The 17,698-nt window shown below is 39.7% G+C and overlaps 3 protein-coding genes across 13 annotated transcripts in view; 2 read left to right on the plus strand and 1 right to left on the minus strand.

Moving 5' to 3' along the window:
• The window catches only part of dip2ba (disco-interacting protein 2 homolog Ba), a 58,402-nt gene extending 56,316 nt beyond the window's left edge, over positions 1-2,086 (plus strand). For 2 of the 4 annotated variants that reach the window (XM_057363331.1, XM_057363334.1), the window contains one exon: positions 31-2,085. In XM_057363331.1, coding sequence (XP_057219314.1) covers positions 31-283 — 253 coding nt within the window. In that variant the 3' untranslated portion in view covers positions 284-2,085. Of the gene's footprint in view, positions 1-30 lie in introns of all 4 variants that reach the window. The other 2 variants (XM_057363332.1, XM_057363333.1) reach the window with 2 other exon arrangements.
• Positions 2,087-3,079: 993 nt separating this feature from the next.
• Positions 3,080-7,536, minus strand: LOC130545326 (serine protease 27). Its single transcript, XM_057319765.1, has 3 exons — positions 7,494-7,536; positions 5,576-5,756; positions 3,080-5,278 (listed from the first exon to the last, which is right to left on the minus strand). Exons 1-3 carry the CDS (start codon positions 7,534-7,536, stop codon positions 4,789-4,791), a joined length of 714 nt encoding a protein of 237 aa, XP_057175748.1. The 3' UTR covers positions 3,080-4,788.
• scn8aa (sodium channel, voltage gated, type VIII, alpha subunit a) overlaps positions 6,739-17,698 on the plus strand; it is a 49,689-nt gene continuing 38,729 nt past the window's right edge. For 7 of the 8 annotated variants that reach the window (XM_057319990.1, XM_057319993.1, XM_057319995.1 and 4 more), the window contains exons 1-2: positions 6,739-6,887; positions 9,694-10,025. In XM_057319990.1, the coding sequence (XP_057175973.1) occupies positions 9,750-10,025 (276 nt within the window). In that variant the 5' untranslated portion in view covers positions 6,739-6,887; positions 9,694-9,749. Of the gene's footprint in view, positions 6,888-7,467; positions 7,903-9,693; positions 10,026-17,698 lie in introns of those variants that run through there. The other variant, XM_057319991.1, reaches the window with a different exon arrangement.

Genomic DNA, 17,698 nt, shown 5'->3' on the forward strand with positions numbered 1-17,698 from the left:
AAATAGCTTGGATGTCTATTTCTCTTCCAGTGCTGTCTTCACATGGACCAATCTTCTGGTGGTCGTGGTGGAACTCAGCGGGTCAGAGCAGGAAGCTCTCGATCTTGTTCCTCTGGTCACAAACGTGGTGCTGAAAGAGCACCATCTCATCGTCGGCGTCGTGGTCATCGTGGACTCCGGCGTCATCCCCATCAACTCACGAGGCGAGAAGCAGCGCATGCACCTACGCGACTCCTTCCTGGCTGACCAACTGGATCCCATCTATGTGGCATACAACATGTGAGCGAGTCCCAAAGGCATTCCATGAGCACAACGTGGCACCCAACGATCCGCTCACAGTGGCCGTTCCTCTGTGCTGTCGGCACACCACGACACGAAGGACGACGCTGGCCAATCTCTGTTTCTGCGCTGAGCCTTGTAGATATTTTTATGTTCTCTCTAATGTGATTGTGGCCGAGTTGTACCCTCTTTGACCAATGGTGGCAGTATCCACCCTGACTCAAGCCATCCAACCCCGACTCAAGCCATCCAACCCCCCTGGATGTTAAATGGCATATATGGAGGGTGGTGCTCTTTTAGAATATACTCCTGCCCTTTAAATGAGGTGAAAGCACATTTTCACCATACAAAATGCAGATGTTGACTTTGATGTCTTTGGAATCTTAGTGCCACTTTAGCAGAGCTTAGCTTACACAATAACATCGAAAGACCGTGCTGGCGGGGTATGGGACTAACCCGTGAAGCTTTTCTGTGCACTTTATCTCCTGATGGGCTGCCTGCTCATTGGAGAGTCTGCCATTTTTCATCCTGGAAGTGCAAACTTAGTTTTATAAATTAACAGTATCACCAGCAAAGTAAACATATCGGTTTCTTTCACTCAAAACTGTTCATTTTAATGGTTTTAAAAGGACGTTTACATGCACCACCTTTTATTTTAGATGGAAAGGTTTTAACCTGAGTGAGGAGGGTAGGGATATGTCCTTATTGAAAGCACACACAGCAATTTTAAGACAAAACATTGATAATTTGAGATTTATATGCATTAAACATGTATATTATGGGTGACAGAAAAGTTTTAAGGTGAAGACAGTTCCATGCTTTTTAAATCTTGTGGACGTTTCTGTTTTTAATGTATGTTTCTGTCTTTATTTTGATTCTGGTGTCAAAACGGACTTTGGACAGATGAACAGATAGAAGGTTTTGTTTGTAAACTATATATTGTAGTGTCTCACTGGTGTTACTGTATAAACAAATAGGGACCCCATTATCTGGTCCTCCAAAAAACTTGACTGATCTTTCATACTTGATGGCAATTCTCAGCATCACTGGCTAAAGAGTCACGATGCTGAAATAATAAACATATTTTACACATTAATGCTTTGACACAAAAAATACCACATCTTTAATAACCATTTTCTCATTTACCCTTGCTGTTTTTGTAAATGTTGGCTTGAATGTTGTGTGTGTGTGTGTGTGTGTGTGCGTGTGCGTGTGCGCGTGTGTGTGCGTGTGCGTGTGCGTGTGTGTGCGTGCGTGCGTGCGTGCGAATGTAAGTGTGATAGAAAGGTTGCTTTAACCAGGGCTTCCCAAAACCTGGTCATTTTATGGGCCATGTAGAAGCTTGAAAGTATAAAGTAGACATCAAAGAAATAGAGGAAAGGATGAGTAATATCTGTTAGAATACAATTATGGTAACATATATATCACCTTAACAAAACATTGAAATGGCCTTAGATATCAAAATATTCTTCTTCCCTTCCAGATACGTTTACATGTGAATGTCTGTGCACCTCTTTAAGATGCACAAGGTTTTTTATTCTTTGACCTGTTTTTAATTTGGATTTTTAATTTCATTCTTATTGGCAAAATAGTGATTTTTTCCCCCCTGTTTATTGCATTTACTTACTGTTATTAAATCTTCTAAAGTCTTTATTACAGTAATGTCATGTGAGCAATGTGCAAATATAAGTAAACTGTTGAACGAGCCTAAATACATTTTAATTTAGTTCTATTTTACCACATCTGAACGCTTTGTAAAGCAATACATTTTGAGAACATCAAAGGATACACTTAATTAAATGCACCGAATACTTTTGGCACTTTTGACTATACGTCTTTTTTCCAGTCTACAGTTTTCATATACAGTTAGGAATGTTATTGGAAACTATTTAAGATAGTAAAAAAGTATGTGGTCTAAAAGGGAACATTTTTTCCAGGAATTCTAATAACTGCTATCATTGTATACTCTCTTATTCTAATGATATTCTACTTTCAACCAACACAATGCATTTTGTACATATTAAAATGTAGCACGTTTGTTTTTGTTCTGTTGGTGTATGATATAAGACCAGTACTTTAAGAACACTTAAATGAATACATAGCGCATCATAGAAGAAAATATGACCCTAAAATGGACTTAATGCATACGTGAGTGTATCATTTGACTTGAAATGAAATGCATATAAAATGTGTGTGGCTGTAAACAGCAGGAATGAGAGATACAGCTGGACTTCAAATTAAGCTTCTTCACAGCTGATTGTGAATCCACATATGGAGACATCCAGATAAACATCAGGTCAGAAAGGGTCTCCACATGAAGCCGCCTTTACTCGAATTCCAATAATAAAGTAGTGTTGATCGTACATGGAATAGCAAATCAACGGTCCACCAAGATGTTTCTGTATAGTCATATACATTGTAAAAATCATTAAATAATCTTCCGAAATTTCCGGAAAAAATCGGTTCAAGGCATCAACTATTACATTTATTATACAGTCATGGCAAAAGTGATGTAAAGCTCTGGAAAAATAATGTCTTCACTTTTTATTCAAATATTTTTTATTAAAGCTGTATTAAAAATGTTGCATTCATGTTGCATTGTGCTTTAAGTGTAAATTTTCATTTTTGAGTGAACTATCACTTTAAGCTCAGCTTTATATTTGAATAAAACCCACATTCCCTGATATGATGCCAAATAATTGATGCCAAATAAACTTTTAAGGTAATAACTACCTTAAAAGTTTTGTCAATTTTGTGCCATACATTGTGATGTAGTTAATCTCTCCTGAGGGGTCATTAAAAGCAAATACGTCCTCCGGAGATCTCTTTTGGCCTCTACTGTAGTTCAATAAAGGCAACAAATGGTTAAAGAGCGCTAAAGTATATACCTCACACCTCATTTGCCACCTTTTGCGAAACTGCCAGCACAAACCATATCCGCTGGTACGGTAAAGTCCCACATCTCTGGCTTTCTACATACTGAGTGACCGTGCCAATCCAAACACCCTTAACTCTTGTAGCACACCAAAATCTAATAAATATAAATGTTTCAAACAATGATTATGAGACCATTATAAGCCATTAAAGAGAGCAAATTCACGACAAACACACAAAAAGCATTTGTTAGCAACATTCCAGTACATTTTTCGAAACCCTGTTTTACTCTGTAAACATGCACACTTACCACCAGGTTGAACGTTGTAACCTGTGATGTGATATGACCCGACCCATGTTTATGTTCGGTAGCAGCTTTATTAGGTACACAGATGGGACACTCATTTAACACAAAAGGGTCTTTAGTTTTAAAAGAACAATGTTGTAAGCAACGTAACAGGGTTGAATTTTCTATGTCTGTTCATTCCAGCGACTTCAGATTGCTGTGTGGAGTCTTCATCAACATTTTTTAATTTAAATTTTAACTTACATTGATGCCACTGAAAATGATTATCGGAAGTTACACACGAACTGCAAAGCGGATAAGACGTTAACGTTAAATGATAACTCACATTCATGGGATATTTTTCTGTCTTCCAGTATAGAAAAATAAATTAGATTTACACATATCACAAGAACGAACACAAGTACAAATTAGTTCAGGGTCCATAGCGCCGCGTGTAAATGTTAGTTAGTTGATCGACGGATCTTGTGAGAAAGCCGTTGGGTGTGTGGTGTTGCGCAGACTATTCTCCGTATGACATCAAAGTACTGCCTGAGCGATTCGACAGCATACGGAGAGATTTCTGCCCTCGCGATACTTGATGTGTATCCAGTCGTATTTTAAATTAACGGTAATTTCTTGAGGATTTGTTATATAACAACAAATATAATTGTATAATGCAGCAGGTTATAGATAGTATATCTGGGTAAAAATAAGATATCTGGATTTTAGATGCTCGGAATTGTAAAATGGTCTTAAAAAATGTTTGCATTCTTCTTAGTAATACGTTAATTAAAGTGAAACATTTGCATGGTACTATAAGTGTTTTAAACGTTTTATTGCAATTACCGGTAAACAGCACAGTCCGAATAAATGTTTTGTCAAATGGGCTATTACTTAAACTAAGAGGTTCATACAGAAAGAGAAAAACAGGGCTAAGATTAATTTTATAAGTGACAGGTCTGTGACTGAGGCTCCTGAAACAGATCTTGTACGAGCTTCTCTTAGCCAGACTGTGTAGCGGCTAGCACGAGTATATATGCCAGGTTTCTTTGGAAATGCACATCCGTGTCCATGACTTGTCACACCATAAAGGTAAAATCTTTCCCGGTCTCTACTGTAGCACTGTAGAGGGCCACCACTGTCACCCTGAGTAGTCCAACAGATACAGTTAATAGCTGACTTTATTACAGTTAATTTAATATGTGACAGAAAACATTACCTGACATGTGTCAACTCCTCCTTTGTCAAATCCTGCACAAACCATATTATCATTAACATGGCCATTATACCAGTCTCTCTGGTTGCAGGTCCTAGTATCGATGAGCTGAACTTCAGCTTCCTGAAGAATGTTAACAAAGGTTCCTAAAGAGCAAAAAAAGGTTATTGCATTTGTCCATTAAATGTGTTAGATCATCATAACTCCTGTTTGCAAATTGTTCGAAATACTTTTTTGTTTTGTTGTTTTGGTCACTCAAACACAAACCTTTGGCTATTGAGCTGCCCCAGCCAGTAATGTAACATGAGCTGAAGTTGAGTTGATTCTCTTGCATTTCATTTTCAATGATGCACACAGGCTGAACGTGCTTTGTGAAATGCAACGGATGATGCAAGTGCAAAAGTGCCACGTCGTTGTCATAGGTTGATTCGTTGAACTTCTCGTGCAAGATCACTCGCTTAACTGAGCGATACTGAACATGCTTTCCTTTTTTGTGTCGAGAACGAAGTCCAGCCATTACATGCAGTTTGTAATTGTTGCTGGAAAAAAGTAATGCAAGGGTCATCTTTTGTGTAATCATCATGTGTTGGATAAGGGAGACAACCAAAATGTAGTGAGGGGGGCTTCAGGACTGTTGAGAAGCACTTATGTAAATCATACCTTTTCTGGTAAAAAAAGTTATTTTGGACAACATAACATTAGAAATGATAAGGTTTTATTGTTTTAGGTGTCTTCTTGGTTGATAATAAAGATACAGTATATTATATGGCAGGTAAGCTGCATCAAAATGAATAAGATCAGTTGACCGATTGCATATGCTTATACTAAATGTTTACATTGTTTTAAAGATCTGAGAACTGTGAAAAATGTAAACTAGACATGCTCTGTGTTTTAAGGGAGAGGAGGCATAAAGTGCTCACCTATTCTTGAAGCAGTGGGATGCTGTCATTATCCACAGATGGTTAATGATGGACCCGCCACATATATGCCTCCAGGTACGCTGTATACTAACCTGCCAAGGCCATGCACCCTCCAATGCAGAATTCCCTCCTATAATACGAAACCGCTTTGGGGGATCTAGTGTCAGTTGCTGTCCACAACCTTAACATAGCATTGAAATCAGTTGTATTGAATACTTTTTATTCTTTAAATTTTGTGCATTATTTAGTGATTCTGATTGATCAATAGCTGCGTTTTATTTTACTGATGCACCTAACATTTCTGTGTATCACTGCGCAGCACCCTTAGCAATGTAAATATTCTGTTGCTGTTCACAGTCAGTCAGAGACTATTTTTTCCAGCAGAAGCGAGGCTTTTAGTGATTTTACTTCATTAAAGTTGCATTGATACATACAGTATGTTTTGCCATGTGTATTGCGTGGTACTGTGCATGTTACACAATCAGCTGCTGTTCATTACACTCTGTGTAAATATTTTTAATTGAGCTAAATATACCTGCAATCCCAGGGAGTATCAAGCTAATAATGAAGAATAATCGTGGAGAGGTTCTAAACATTTTAAACGCCTGATGTTTGTATAACTGGAATAAGAAGGAGATTTTCAGAAGAGATCCTCGTCATTGATTATTCGATTATCTGAAAAGATAATAATACTGTTTAAAGACATGATCTCATGTAAATTGTGTAATATCAATAAAATTCTACAAGGAACATGCCGGATCAACACGTGTATTTTTTTCGGTTTATCTACACAAATAACAGCATCAGTGTATTGTACCTACATCCAAATCTAGTGCTCTTCGTGACAGCTGAGGGCACTTAAAAGGTTAGTATAGGTCACCACCTCTTTTCTGAAACGCATCTAGTGTGCTTGCATTTCACAGTAGCAATATTTTCTGTTTTTGTGCTCTAGTTAAAGCAGCTTTTATTTAAAAAGGAAATGTTTAAAATAAAGTCAGATAAATTGTTTAGACATTAATATCAGACTCAATGTATATCTCCGATATTTTCTCACTCTCTAATTGTCAAACAATGAGCTAAATATGATTTCATGAATCTATATATTTCATAAATATTATTTTATGAATCTCCTGCTACCTATTGGCCGACACTCCCTTGCATTTCGCTGGGAGTCATCAATTATGCAGGGCAACGGTACACACTGAGAAGGAAGGTAGCAGCAACAATATGGCGACATCCGCATTATCTTTCGCTTTTATTCGACATTTGCAGTCCAGTGCGGTTTCTATGGATACTCGCTAACGTCTTCACAGTAAGTATGTGTTTAAATAATGCACTCGCAATGCGTTTATTCTGCGGAAATCTTGTCGACAATGCACGCTGGGGTCTTGTCGTTTGCTACCGCTAACGTTATTGCTTGTGGAACGCATACGCGTTTCATATGCATATTATTCAAGATTCCGTTATAAACGTCATGCTGTGTGATCCGTTTTGTTTGTTTGTTTGAATGAGCTAAATAATATGTGATTAGACGCGGACCTGTCTGGTTCTTTCAATTCTAGCTCTAATATGAGAGGTCGTGACACGAGTATAAAAACATGCTTTTCAGGCGATAATAAAGGAAAGCAAATTATTTCTAAAAATGCATAATCTGTTTTGTTTTCGTAATTCGATTGCATTTCCGCGATCGATGACGCGACCCACAGCCTGTAGGTTTTATGCCCTCTGAATAAAGGTCTTCTTGTCAGCGTTTATCAAATGTGGAGCTGAGCAAATGTGACAAAAATGCACATTGTGGAGATTTGACCTGATACGTTGTAATGAAGACGTTCAATATGGCAATACATGCTCTGCTGCTTATTGATTGTAGGGTGCAGGTTTCACGGGTGTGGTGTGCTACATGTTCTTGTTTATGTACCTCGCGAAAAGAAACCTTGCACATCGTCGTCGAGATATCTCATGTTGCTTATGGAGATACCGCAAATGATGGCCTTTTTTCAAGAAATTTGAGATACATTACACTAAAAATGCCGTTTAGCCGGATAGGCGGTCTGCTTATAAAGGGGTAAATACGAGTACGACGAGAGCCGAAATACCCCACTGCAGTATTTTCCGTTTTTCTCTGTAGCTTCGGCCCGCTTACGTGAAGGCGTCGGACTGTTCAGTGTTTATGGACGCAAGTTTTCAACCAAATATTTTTTCTCACGCTGAGGAAAATCTGACAGGAGTCCATTTGGCAGCTTTATGGAAAACCCACAAATGTCGCTGGTTTAACCAATGAACTATTCAGCCGTCGATTTCGTAATCGTAACATTGATGAAATCAAGGTAGGAGCACTGCGCATTCTGTCATTCAAAGCTATATAACGTTCCATATTACTATGTTCATGACATATGACCGAAAACGTGGGCGTCTGTTTTTGAGAATTGTTGTTTTGCATGTTATTTAATCGGAAGAATGTTATACCACATAATTTCAAGATGTTTGCCGTTTTTATTTGGTACGGCATTTTAAGACGCATGGCATTTTCATGTAGGAGAGCCTTTCAGTGGCGCATACAGTCTGCTGGTGTGCTGTTCTGAATTCAGTATTTTATTGCAGGACTTGACGAACAAACGCACGACCATGCAGCCAGTACGATGTTTGTGTAATCTCTCTCTCTTGCACCCCAGCATAGTTTCCATGTTATTTCGAGATGTTTTGGCCCATCCAGTAGTAACACACTAGGTTCACACCCGTTTACCGTTCCCCATCGGGGAAGCAGAAATATTCATTTTACGCAGGCCTGTAGGAGTGTGGTGCTGAATGGACAGCTCCCGTATATTGATGATCAATAGCGTCGCCTAAAATACGAATTATTTTTATTGCACACACGTGAAATCAGGTTTTTGCAAAACGGTTCATTCGCTTTTATTTTTGGGGAATAATAAGAGCCTATAGGAGCAACTGGGGTTTATATTAACTAAAAAACGGCCAAAATGAAACTGCACAAAATAGAGGAAGTAAGCTAAGTGGCTTTGTAATATCAGCATATGGCTTGGTTGTTTAAGTGTCTGGCCCTGTAAGTGCCTGTCACGTGATGCCTTATTTATGAATTAGCAGGACATTCAGCACACACAAGCTTTTAGACATTGTGGTTCATCGGGCCTCCCTTCACCCACCATATCCCATTCTGTTTCCTTGGGGATACAAGACATCTCTCCAACAACATCTCAGTGGATATTTAGTATCGTTCATACTTCAACTAAAATTCACTTTTGGTATTGTGTGGTGTATTCTAATGCAGACTACAACCTCCCAATTCCCATCACCCTTTCATCTAAAATAGAAACATCCATCATGGTGACCGAGAAGAACCAAATCATAGGAATTTATGCAAGCACCAAAAAGTGCATCACTGATCACTAAGTTGCTATGTAATCTATCTCAAGACAAACATCATCAATTATCACTTTCTTCTCTTCATAATGGAGGGCAATATTCATCTTTCATGAAGTGGATGACTCATACAGGATCTAGTGCCAGTCCTTCTTTAACATGCTCTTAATTTAGCAACATATTGTTTTGATGTGTAAGGTAATATATTTTTAGATGCAGGGCTCTGTGTTTTGCTTTCCTGCGCAAAGATGAGCATATTTATGAGCAGACAAGCTAGTATTGGTTAGTAGTTACTGTATGTGTCTAAAAAAGCTATAAAAATAGACCTTAAACTTATGTTGTGTTTTGGTCATTTTCTTTGTTGTTTCTAGTGAGATATTTGGTTTAGATAGTAACCACTGATCATAAGTTTAATGTTAATAATTATTTATTGAAAAGATTGCATTAAATTGTAATGTAAATTGTCATTTGAAAACATTCATATGTTGGTCTTGCTTTTAACTGTCTGGTGTAGTAGTACCTATTTATTCAAGTTTGTTTATGCAGTAATATTGATCTTGTGATGTGTAACATTATAGAGCATTGTGTCTATTGTCTGCATAAGAAATGGTTAAAAATGTATAAGATATTTTAAAATAATTATGTAATGTGTTCTTATACTTCATATATTTTATCAATATTACATGTAGAACCATACTGTATATGTGCAGTAACAACGTTCTCTCTTTTTGACATCATAGATCTGGCTGCCGTGGAGGGTACATAACAGAAGAAGACATTGCTGCAGGATGAAAACATGGCTGCACCCCTTATTGCACCGCCAGGACCTGACAGCTTCAAATACTTTACCAGGGAAAGTCTGGCCGAAATCGAGAAGCGCATTGCCGAGGAGAAAGCCAAGCCGCCACCTAAGCCAGACAGCAGTTACCGTGACGATGATGACGAGAACAAGCCCAAGCCCAACGGTGACCTGGAGGTGGGCAAAAGTCTGCCCTTCATCTATGGGGACATCCCTCCTGGCATGGTGGCAACACCACTGGAGGACCTCGATCCCTTCTATGTGAATAAAAAAGTGAGTGACACCTAGTTTTTGCTTTCTTCTCTTCAAACGTCCTTTATACCTATAGCTCTAAAAATTAAAAGATTTTCAACGCATCGTTTGAGGTTCTTTGAAGGTTGCCTAGAGGTCCTTTAAAGAGTTCTGCCAGCATGGCATCTGAGGAACCTCAATTGGTTAAAAAAAATCTTAATTGTAAAAAGCGTGGCAAGCCTGCACTCATTACCCTCTAAGCACCTCACTATGGATCATTCTAGATCATCTCTGTTGGAGCTGAGCAGAAGCTTTTTTTGGTGTACATTTTTTGTCATATAGAAAACACGAAGGGAACATACAAACAAAAAGTAGGATTTGCTTGATACTTGATGACATGTGTATCTTTGGGGTAGTGTGACTTGAGAGCAATCTTTATTTTGGGAATGTTACAAAGTAGTAGGGCTGTGTATTGGCAAGTGACTCCCGATACGATACATATCACGATAGATGGGTCACAATACAATATATTGCTATGTATTTCGATACGATATATTGCAATACTTTAAATAGAAAATGTAAAAAGTAGAGCTAGAAATACAAAATGCTGTGCACCACCTGGGGTTTTCTGTAAGGATAAGTGTAAAAACATCCCTTACCTCTGCAGAGTGGCCATGATGTGCGATGCATGGACCTTTAGATCAGAGGTTTGGGTTCTCAAACTGTGGGTTGCGCCCCTCAAGTGGGTAGCACAGGGGAATAAGGTGGCTCACGCAAGTCACTGGCTGTTGTGGTGCATTACAGTTAAAACACTGAACATGGGCAGTATAACACCCCTGCTTCATCCGTGCTGTAAATGTGCTGGTGTCACATCCGTGAGAGCACAATAAATGTCATTGTTACTTTTCTTAATAAACTTTTTGTCTAATGCACTGCAGTAGCCAAGTGACTTGTGTCATGACTTGCGAAGCCTACAAACAGCATTATTTTATATAACTCATCACTCCATGACTTATTTTGAAAACCAAAGCACACCCACACATCAGCTCTGAGAGCTCCAAGCGTTCTTATATTTTTTGCCATGCTCGCTTCCACTTACTTCTGGCCGTATGTATATGACATGATTAAAAAAAATATATTGATAGTAGAGGTATCACTATCGATACACTATCGGAGAAAAAAAAATTGCGATAGTTACATGTATTTCGATATTTTTGCACAGCCCTACAAAGTAGTCTGCAGATCCAGGACATTTGGGTCCAAAAACCACATGATAAATTCAAGATTTATCTGCTCAGTATAAATCGTGACTGTATTTGTTTTTGACTACTGTGTGTTGATTGGTCACATGGGTTTTGAAGGAGGTCAGCAGCAGTCTGCTGAAGCTGTACGGTTCCACCTGACAGACCTTTAATTGTTACAGCGATAATCATAAATGAAGGGCCAACAGAAATGCCTCAGTGCGTTTTAAAAGGAACAGTGTGCCTTTTTGAACACCTTACCTATTAATATAGTTGTTAGACCATTCCAAAATGTCATTTGCTGTTGTTTTAATAGAACAACTGTTTTGGTATGAAGTGAGCGTAGTTTAAGAGAGATTTTCTTCTGAAACATGTTTAACCATTTAAAAATGCACCTGTTATATATTATGAACAGTAAAGACTTTTCCAGTTGTTAATGTATTGGATTTCGCTTAGCATTTTAACATCATGCTGTGATCTCGCTTTTGCTGTATGCCAATTTTGAATTTTAATATTCATGCTGGATAGAAGAAAAGCAATAAGGCCAAATTAAGCCACCAAGCCACTTTGCACTTCTTCTTCTTATGCACATACACATGTAAGGTTTTTAATGTTACCAGTTGCTGTATCAGTCGTAGGCAAGTCCTAAAGCAGATTTTCTGGAGCGAGTTGTTGTTATTAGATGTTGCCTAGGGGTGGAGGATGAGGTCATCTTTTCTGTCCGAGTTGTAATGGAGCTCTGTAGGCTCAGTCCTGCTCTCCTGTACTGTTAGGGTCTACAGAGCTAAGTGCAGTGGTAGGACTTTAGCAGGACTAAGACACTGGACACACTGGGCTCCTGAATAATGCACAGGCCTGTTTGTGTGTTAATGCCTGTTATTACACGGCTCTTTGGAATGCTTAATTTTGATTGGCCAGTCGCAATATTTTCAGGTTCGTTATTCCCAGATAACAACCGCTCAAAACTAATAACACACGGTTACCCGGGTGCAGCAAATTATTTTGACAGGTTTTTTGACAAATTAAATGTAAATATGTCTTATATTTACAAATGATTAAACCAAATTGCCTGTTCGTGACATTTGGACTTCGTTTCTTACCTTAAAACCAAAAGTAAACAGCTTTTCCTCGCGGAAGGTCTGCATTCGGTAAAAATGAGCTAATAATATATTTCAAATTCATATTTCATGTGTAATTTTTCTCATAGCTGTGTAATAAGCGGGATAATGTACAAGCAGATGTCTGTTATCGCGAAATAAGCTCCTTCAGTGTGATACAACTGATCACACTGTCGGGGCTTATTTCTGCGATAATTACCGGCTGCCTTTACATTATCCCTTACTTAATGTGAGCTTGCGCTGAAGCGTCTCTTCACCTCTCTCTCATTTCTCTGCCTCGCTCTCACGCAATGCAAACTCACTGTTATGTAACCGCCCCGCACAGGAATGAGATTTTCATCCTCCTGATCAAAACCTCATGGAGGAGCGTATGTGAAGCACAGTCCAAAGGAATCGAGTGATGTTCAATGCAAAGTTGATATACTTCAATATATCTTTCTTAATATATAAACTATAATAGTGCACTAATATTAGCATTTTTATTAGTCTTAATTAATTCTTAATAAGAATGTCTTTTATCATACTAGGGCTGTTATGATATCAGATTTTCACTACACGGTTATTGTGGCCAAAAGAATGAATGATAACATGATAAAGAATTCACACTGATATCCCAATACCTATTGATTTTTTAAAGAAAGTAACATACTTTCAGTCAAATTCATCTTTAAATTAGTTTATTTTGTATGTTCTCTTTTTTGCCAATGAATTACACTTAAAATCAGAGTTTAGTGAGACCTTGAGAGAGAGTTTGCAACCATTGTAGCTTTTTTTTTTTTTTAGTGCTGAATTATTTCTGATATTATCATGTGTGTAAACAACATGGGTTCGATAATCATGGTTTTTAATATCTTTATTGTTGTCGGTCCCATTATATTGCAACACCCCTTTATCATACATTTTGCCTGCATCGTGATTGGATCTCCCAGCGGCCCGTAGACTTCGATTGTCCTTTTGTTTCCACACATTGTGCTGCAGCAATAGTGAAACCTGATTCTGAAGGCGAAGAGCAGCTCTTTCCGTAGTGTAAAACCAGCTGAGAAATGGGATCTGGCAGCTTTTAAATCCTGACCCATGACACTATCAGAAGCAATTAGCCTGAGAGTAGGCTTTGCTACAGGAGCTTTAGATGAAGTTCTGAGTCCTTTTTCCCCAGAACTGATCATTCGTAGGGCTGTGATGATGTTGCGCTATTGTTTTAAGGGCACAGGCTTAAGGTCAGTTCCCACCAAGAATGTTAACTATAACCATAAAGTTCTAAGAATGGAGAGAATAGAGCGGTGCACACCACATAAATTACAATAACAACCCTGAGGAACATCATTGTTGGGATCACTTTCAAAGCAATACCTTCCAGCTGATGAATGATAAAGGTATTGGCAGCCAAAATCCATCCTGTCGTAAAGGAATCGATCCTTTAAAATGGCAGACGTCACTTCTGAGAAGGAAAGACTCATATTTGGAATAATCAGAAATAATAATTCTCATCCATTTGTGTCATATTTATCATTTAAGTTTGTGATGTATCTAACATAGCAGTTAATGTTCTTGGCATGAATGGGCTTTTATTGTGATATGCCCAAGTAATGTAGCTTTATTGTTTCGTTAAAGATACAGGAGGGTTAGGCTTAGGACTTTATATTAGCAAAGAATATTGTTGTCCAAAAATGTAATTGGGTAGACGTTGTGAATAAAGAGAGAACAGCACAGAGAGAGCTCCATACTGGATCATAAATCTTAAAAGGGTCTTTTGAAATTGTGCCGTGCAGGACAGTTACTGCGCCCTGCAATGACGCAGCACTCAGAGTGGGCTTGGCTGGACTGGGTGGGGGGCTGGTGGAGGCTGGAAGATGCACAGCTTGATAATAATTGCTGTCGCGCTCCTCCCTCTCGGCCCATCACAGACTCTACATATTTCAACCTTTAGCCACCCAATAAGGAAAACGAATGTGGCTTCTGGTCATGCACGTAGCCAATGTATTTTCTGCTGGTTTGGTGTAACCTGTACATTTTGTCCTTTGTGTTTTGAGCAATTAGAATGATTTTTTTCATTTGTAATATTGCATTTATTTGAGCAGGACTTCTCTCTACAATATAAATGTTTTGTTTTGTATGTTTCTGATAAAATAGAATAAAAGGAGATTTTGGTCTTTCGATGAAATGAGACAGGATTCTTGTTGATGTCAGAGAGGCTGCTGCTCAGCATGTCATTGGCTTTGAAGCTTCTGCCTTTTGTAATGGCCGGTTTCTGCTCATTTATAGTAGTCGCCATGTTTTTTAAATTTAAAGGAACAATTCTCCCAAAAATTCTGTCATCATTTACTCACCCTCAAGTTGTTCCAAATCTGTATCATTTTTGTTGTTCTGATGAACACAGATAAATATATTTGGAAGAATGCTTGTAACCAAACAGTTCTTGGCCACCATTGACTACCATAACAGGAAAAATGTCTTTGTGAATTTCTTTGTTCTGTTGAAGACAAAAGAAGATATTTGGAAGAACGTATGAAAGCATACTGTTCTGGGGCACCTTTGGCTACCAGTGTAATTTTTCCTACAACTCGAGTAAATGATGACACTATTTTTGGGTGAACTGTCCCTTTAAATTTCTTTTCTTTTCTAATGCTCAACTAATAAACACAAGCAAATATCAACATTAATGATTTCATTTCAATTTATTACATGCAAAGTCTATAGTGCTGTATCACTCCTCTCCTGTATTCCAACATCACAACCTTTGTCTTGTGTTTACATCAGTGTTTTTTCACTGTCTTTATAGTACCCTGTAACTAACATGATCTCTCCCTCTCCCTGTCCCCCCTTCTCTATGTTGTTTTACAACTTCATATATCAAAACAACAAATCCAAAATATTATAATTAAAAGTAACATTAATAAAATGTTAAACTGAACATGTTACTGTAATTGTTGAGATTTTAAGGTTACTGTAATTGAGGTAACGTCATTGTTTTAATAATGCAGTTTATAAATGTGATACACATCTACAAACCTGTCTACTTATCTTAGCTCTGTTTTGTAATATACGGTACACAGTTTAGCAAGATTCAGATTGTAATCATCCTACACATTGACATCTTCGATTAGCATTTTTTCACACATTAAGCAAGATGTGAAGAGTGATGTCACAGTGCTTCAGTCATCCGTGTGGCAGTCCATATTTCTGTCCGTATGTTGTTCTGGAGTGCTGCTGGTTTGAAGGATATTCATCCAAAACGTTCCAATCGGTGCCCGAGGCTCATAACAGCTTAGATTAGACTGATGTTCTACAGGGTCTCCTCAACCATCTCTCCTAATGCTTCCCACCAGATTTTAATTGTCTTCTTGTTTTTCTTCTTATTGTCTCCATCTTCCCTTATTTCTCTCTCTCTCTAAACCTCCCCCCTCTACATCCTCCCCCTTTGCTGCTCCATTCTGAATTATGCATTTTCAGTAGCTGTGCGCAGCTTGTGATGCATTAAAAAGAGGGAACCCACATGCACTTTTCCTGTGTGTGTGTTCATCCAAAGGGAGTACTGTATGGAAAAGGCATTTTTGTCAATATGTTAAATGTTTCTGCATTATTTTTCAAATTCTAATGTCACACTTTGTGGAGTTATAGCTAACCCTGATGTCTCGCACTGCTGTGGCTGGTGAGCAGATATTTAAGTGTATCTCAACATGTGGTCTACATGGTGGCCTGATTCAGTCTGACCCAAATAGTTCATATCTTGTCTCTATCTTTAGTTACATACGGCATACAAAACGTTATTTACTGACCTGTGTGTCCACTACTGTCCCGTGTGTCCACTACTGTCCCGGTTCTGTTATGTTTTAGTTCTGGTTTTCGTGTATGTTCATTCCTGTGTTAATTAGTCGTCATTAGTTCATCAGTTTCACCTGTGTTCCATTAGTTCATTAGTTCCCTTTGTTTGTTGTGTTTGGATTATTTTTGCTCTTATTCAGGGGATCCTTCATTAAATACCTGTTTGGATGTTACTCCTTGTCGTGTGTGTTAATATACACAGCTACACGTGATAGAATAACCGACCAAAAAAGTATGTCTATAGCGGTGTTTTTGGATGGTTCCCGGATGGTTCCCCCAGCTGTCCTCTGTTTGGAGCAGGTGAGACCGTTTTCTGGAGGACCACACCAGGGACTTTTTAGATCTGGCGTGCCTTACAAAGTTCCCTGACCGCTCACTCTGTGTTTATTATCACATTGGCCTGAGCAAGTGGTATAAGGCACGCCTCCTAACGAACGCTCCCCGTGAGGAATTCGCCGCTTTTGTGGAATGGGTGCTGGAGAGTAACTCAGCCTCAAGATGCGTCTGACCAGGTGCATGAGCCGGCAACGCTGTGCATCACCGTGGGACTCTTGGTGGAGATCGAGGGCTTTGAAGGAAGCCCCGCCTCCACTCCTACCGCAGAGGGTGAGCTTTTACTGGAGTCTGCTATTGAGGACTGGGTAAATGTAGAGGAATATTGGCTGATTCCTTCCCCTCTGGCCCCCTCCAGCTCCTCAGAGTCTTCCAAGTTCCCGCTGGTCCTGTCCAGCTCTTTGTAGGCCAGCACCTCCTAGAAGGTCCCTCCCAGCCTCCATCTCCCACCTCCTCTGTTGTTGTCAGCCAGTCCGTCTGCCCTGGGTCTACTGGCATCCGGAGACCCCTCTGCATGCCAGCGCTGCTGGGTCGGATGAGCTACGGGATCTCCAGCTGCCAGCTACCTCGGGGATGGATTATTCCATGTCTCCGCCTCCAGCCTCCGAGACCTGGACTCCACCTCGGCCCTCTGACCCAGCAGCTACACCTTGGCTCCTGCCTCCCTCTTATCCACCGTGTCCCATCATCCCACCAGCTCCACAAGGCTCCCTCGTCCCTCCAGTTCCACCTTGGTCAGTTGTCGACCATCCGCTGCCTCAAGACTCCAATCCTCCGGCTACGCCTTGTCACTCTGCCCCTATGGCTCTGTCAGTCTCCTCCTTACCTCCGGCTCCACCTTGGTCAGTTGTCGACCATCCACTGCCTTGGGACTCCAATCCTCTGGCTCCACCTTCTTCCTCGGTTGCTTTGGCTGTGTCTTTGTCTTCCGGATCCCCACCTCCGCCTCAGTTGCCTGAGCCGCCGTTTCTGTCTTGGCCCTTCGGATCCTCTGTGTCACCCTGGCTCTTCGTCTGCTCGTTTCCACCATGGGCTCCTCCTCCATTGGCTGCATCTCCGTCAGTCGGTCCCCTGATGTTGCCACTACTACCTCCACCATGGCTCCTCCCTCTGTCAACACCCCCATGGGCTGTCACCCTGGCTGATCTCTGGACCAACACCTGGCTCCTCCTGCTCAAGGCTTCCCCTTGGCTCCTCCCAC

Source organism: Triplophysa rosa, linkage group LG21 (assembly GCF_024868665.1).
Source record: "Triplophysa rosa linkage group LG21, Trosa_1v2, whole genome shotgun sequence".
NCBI lineage: Eukaryota > Metazoa > Chordata > Actinopteri > Cypriniformes > Nemacheilidae > Triplophysa > Triplophysa rosa.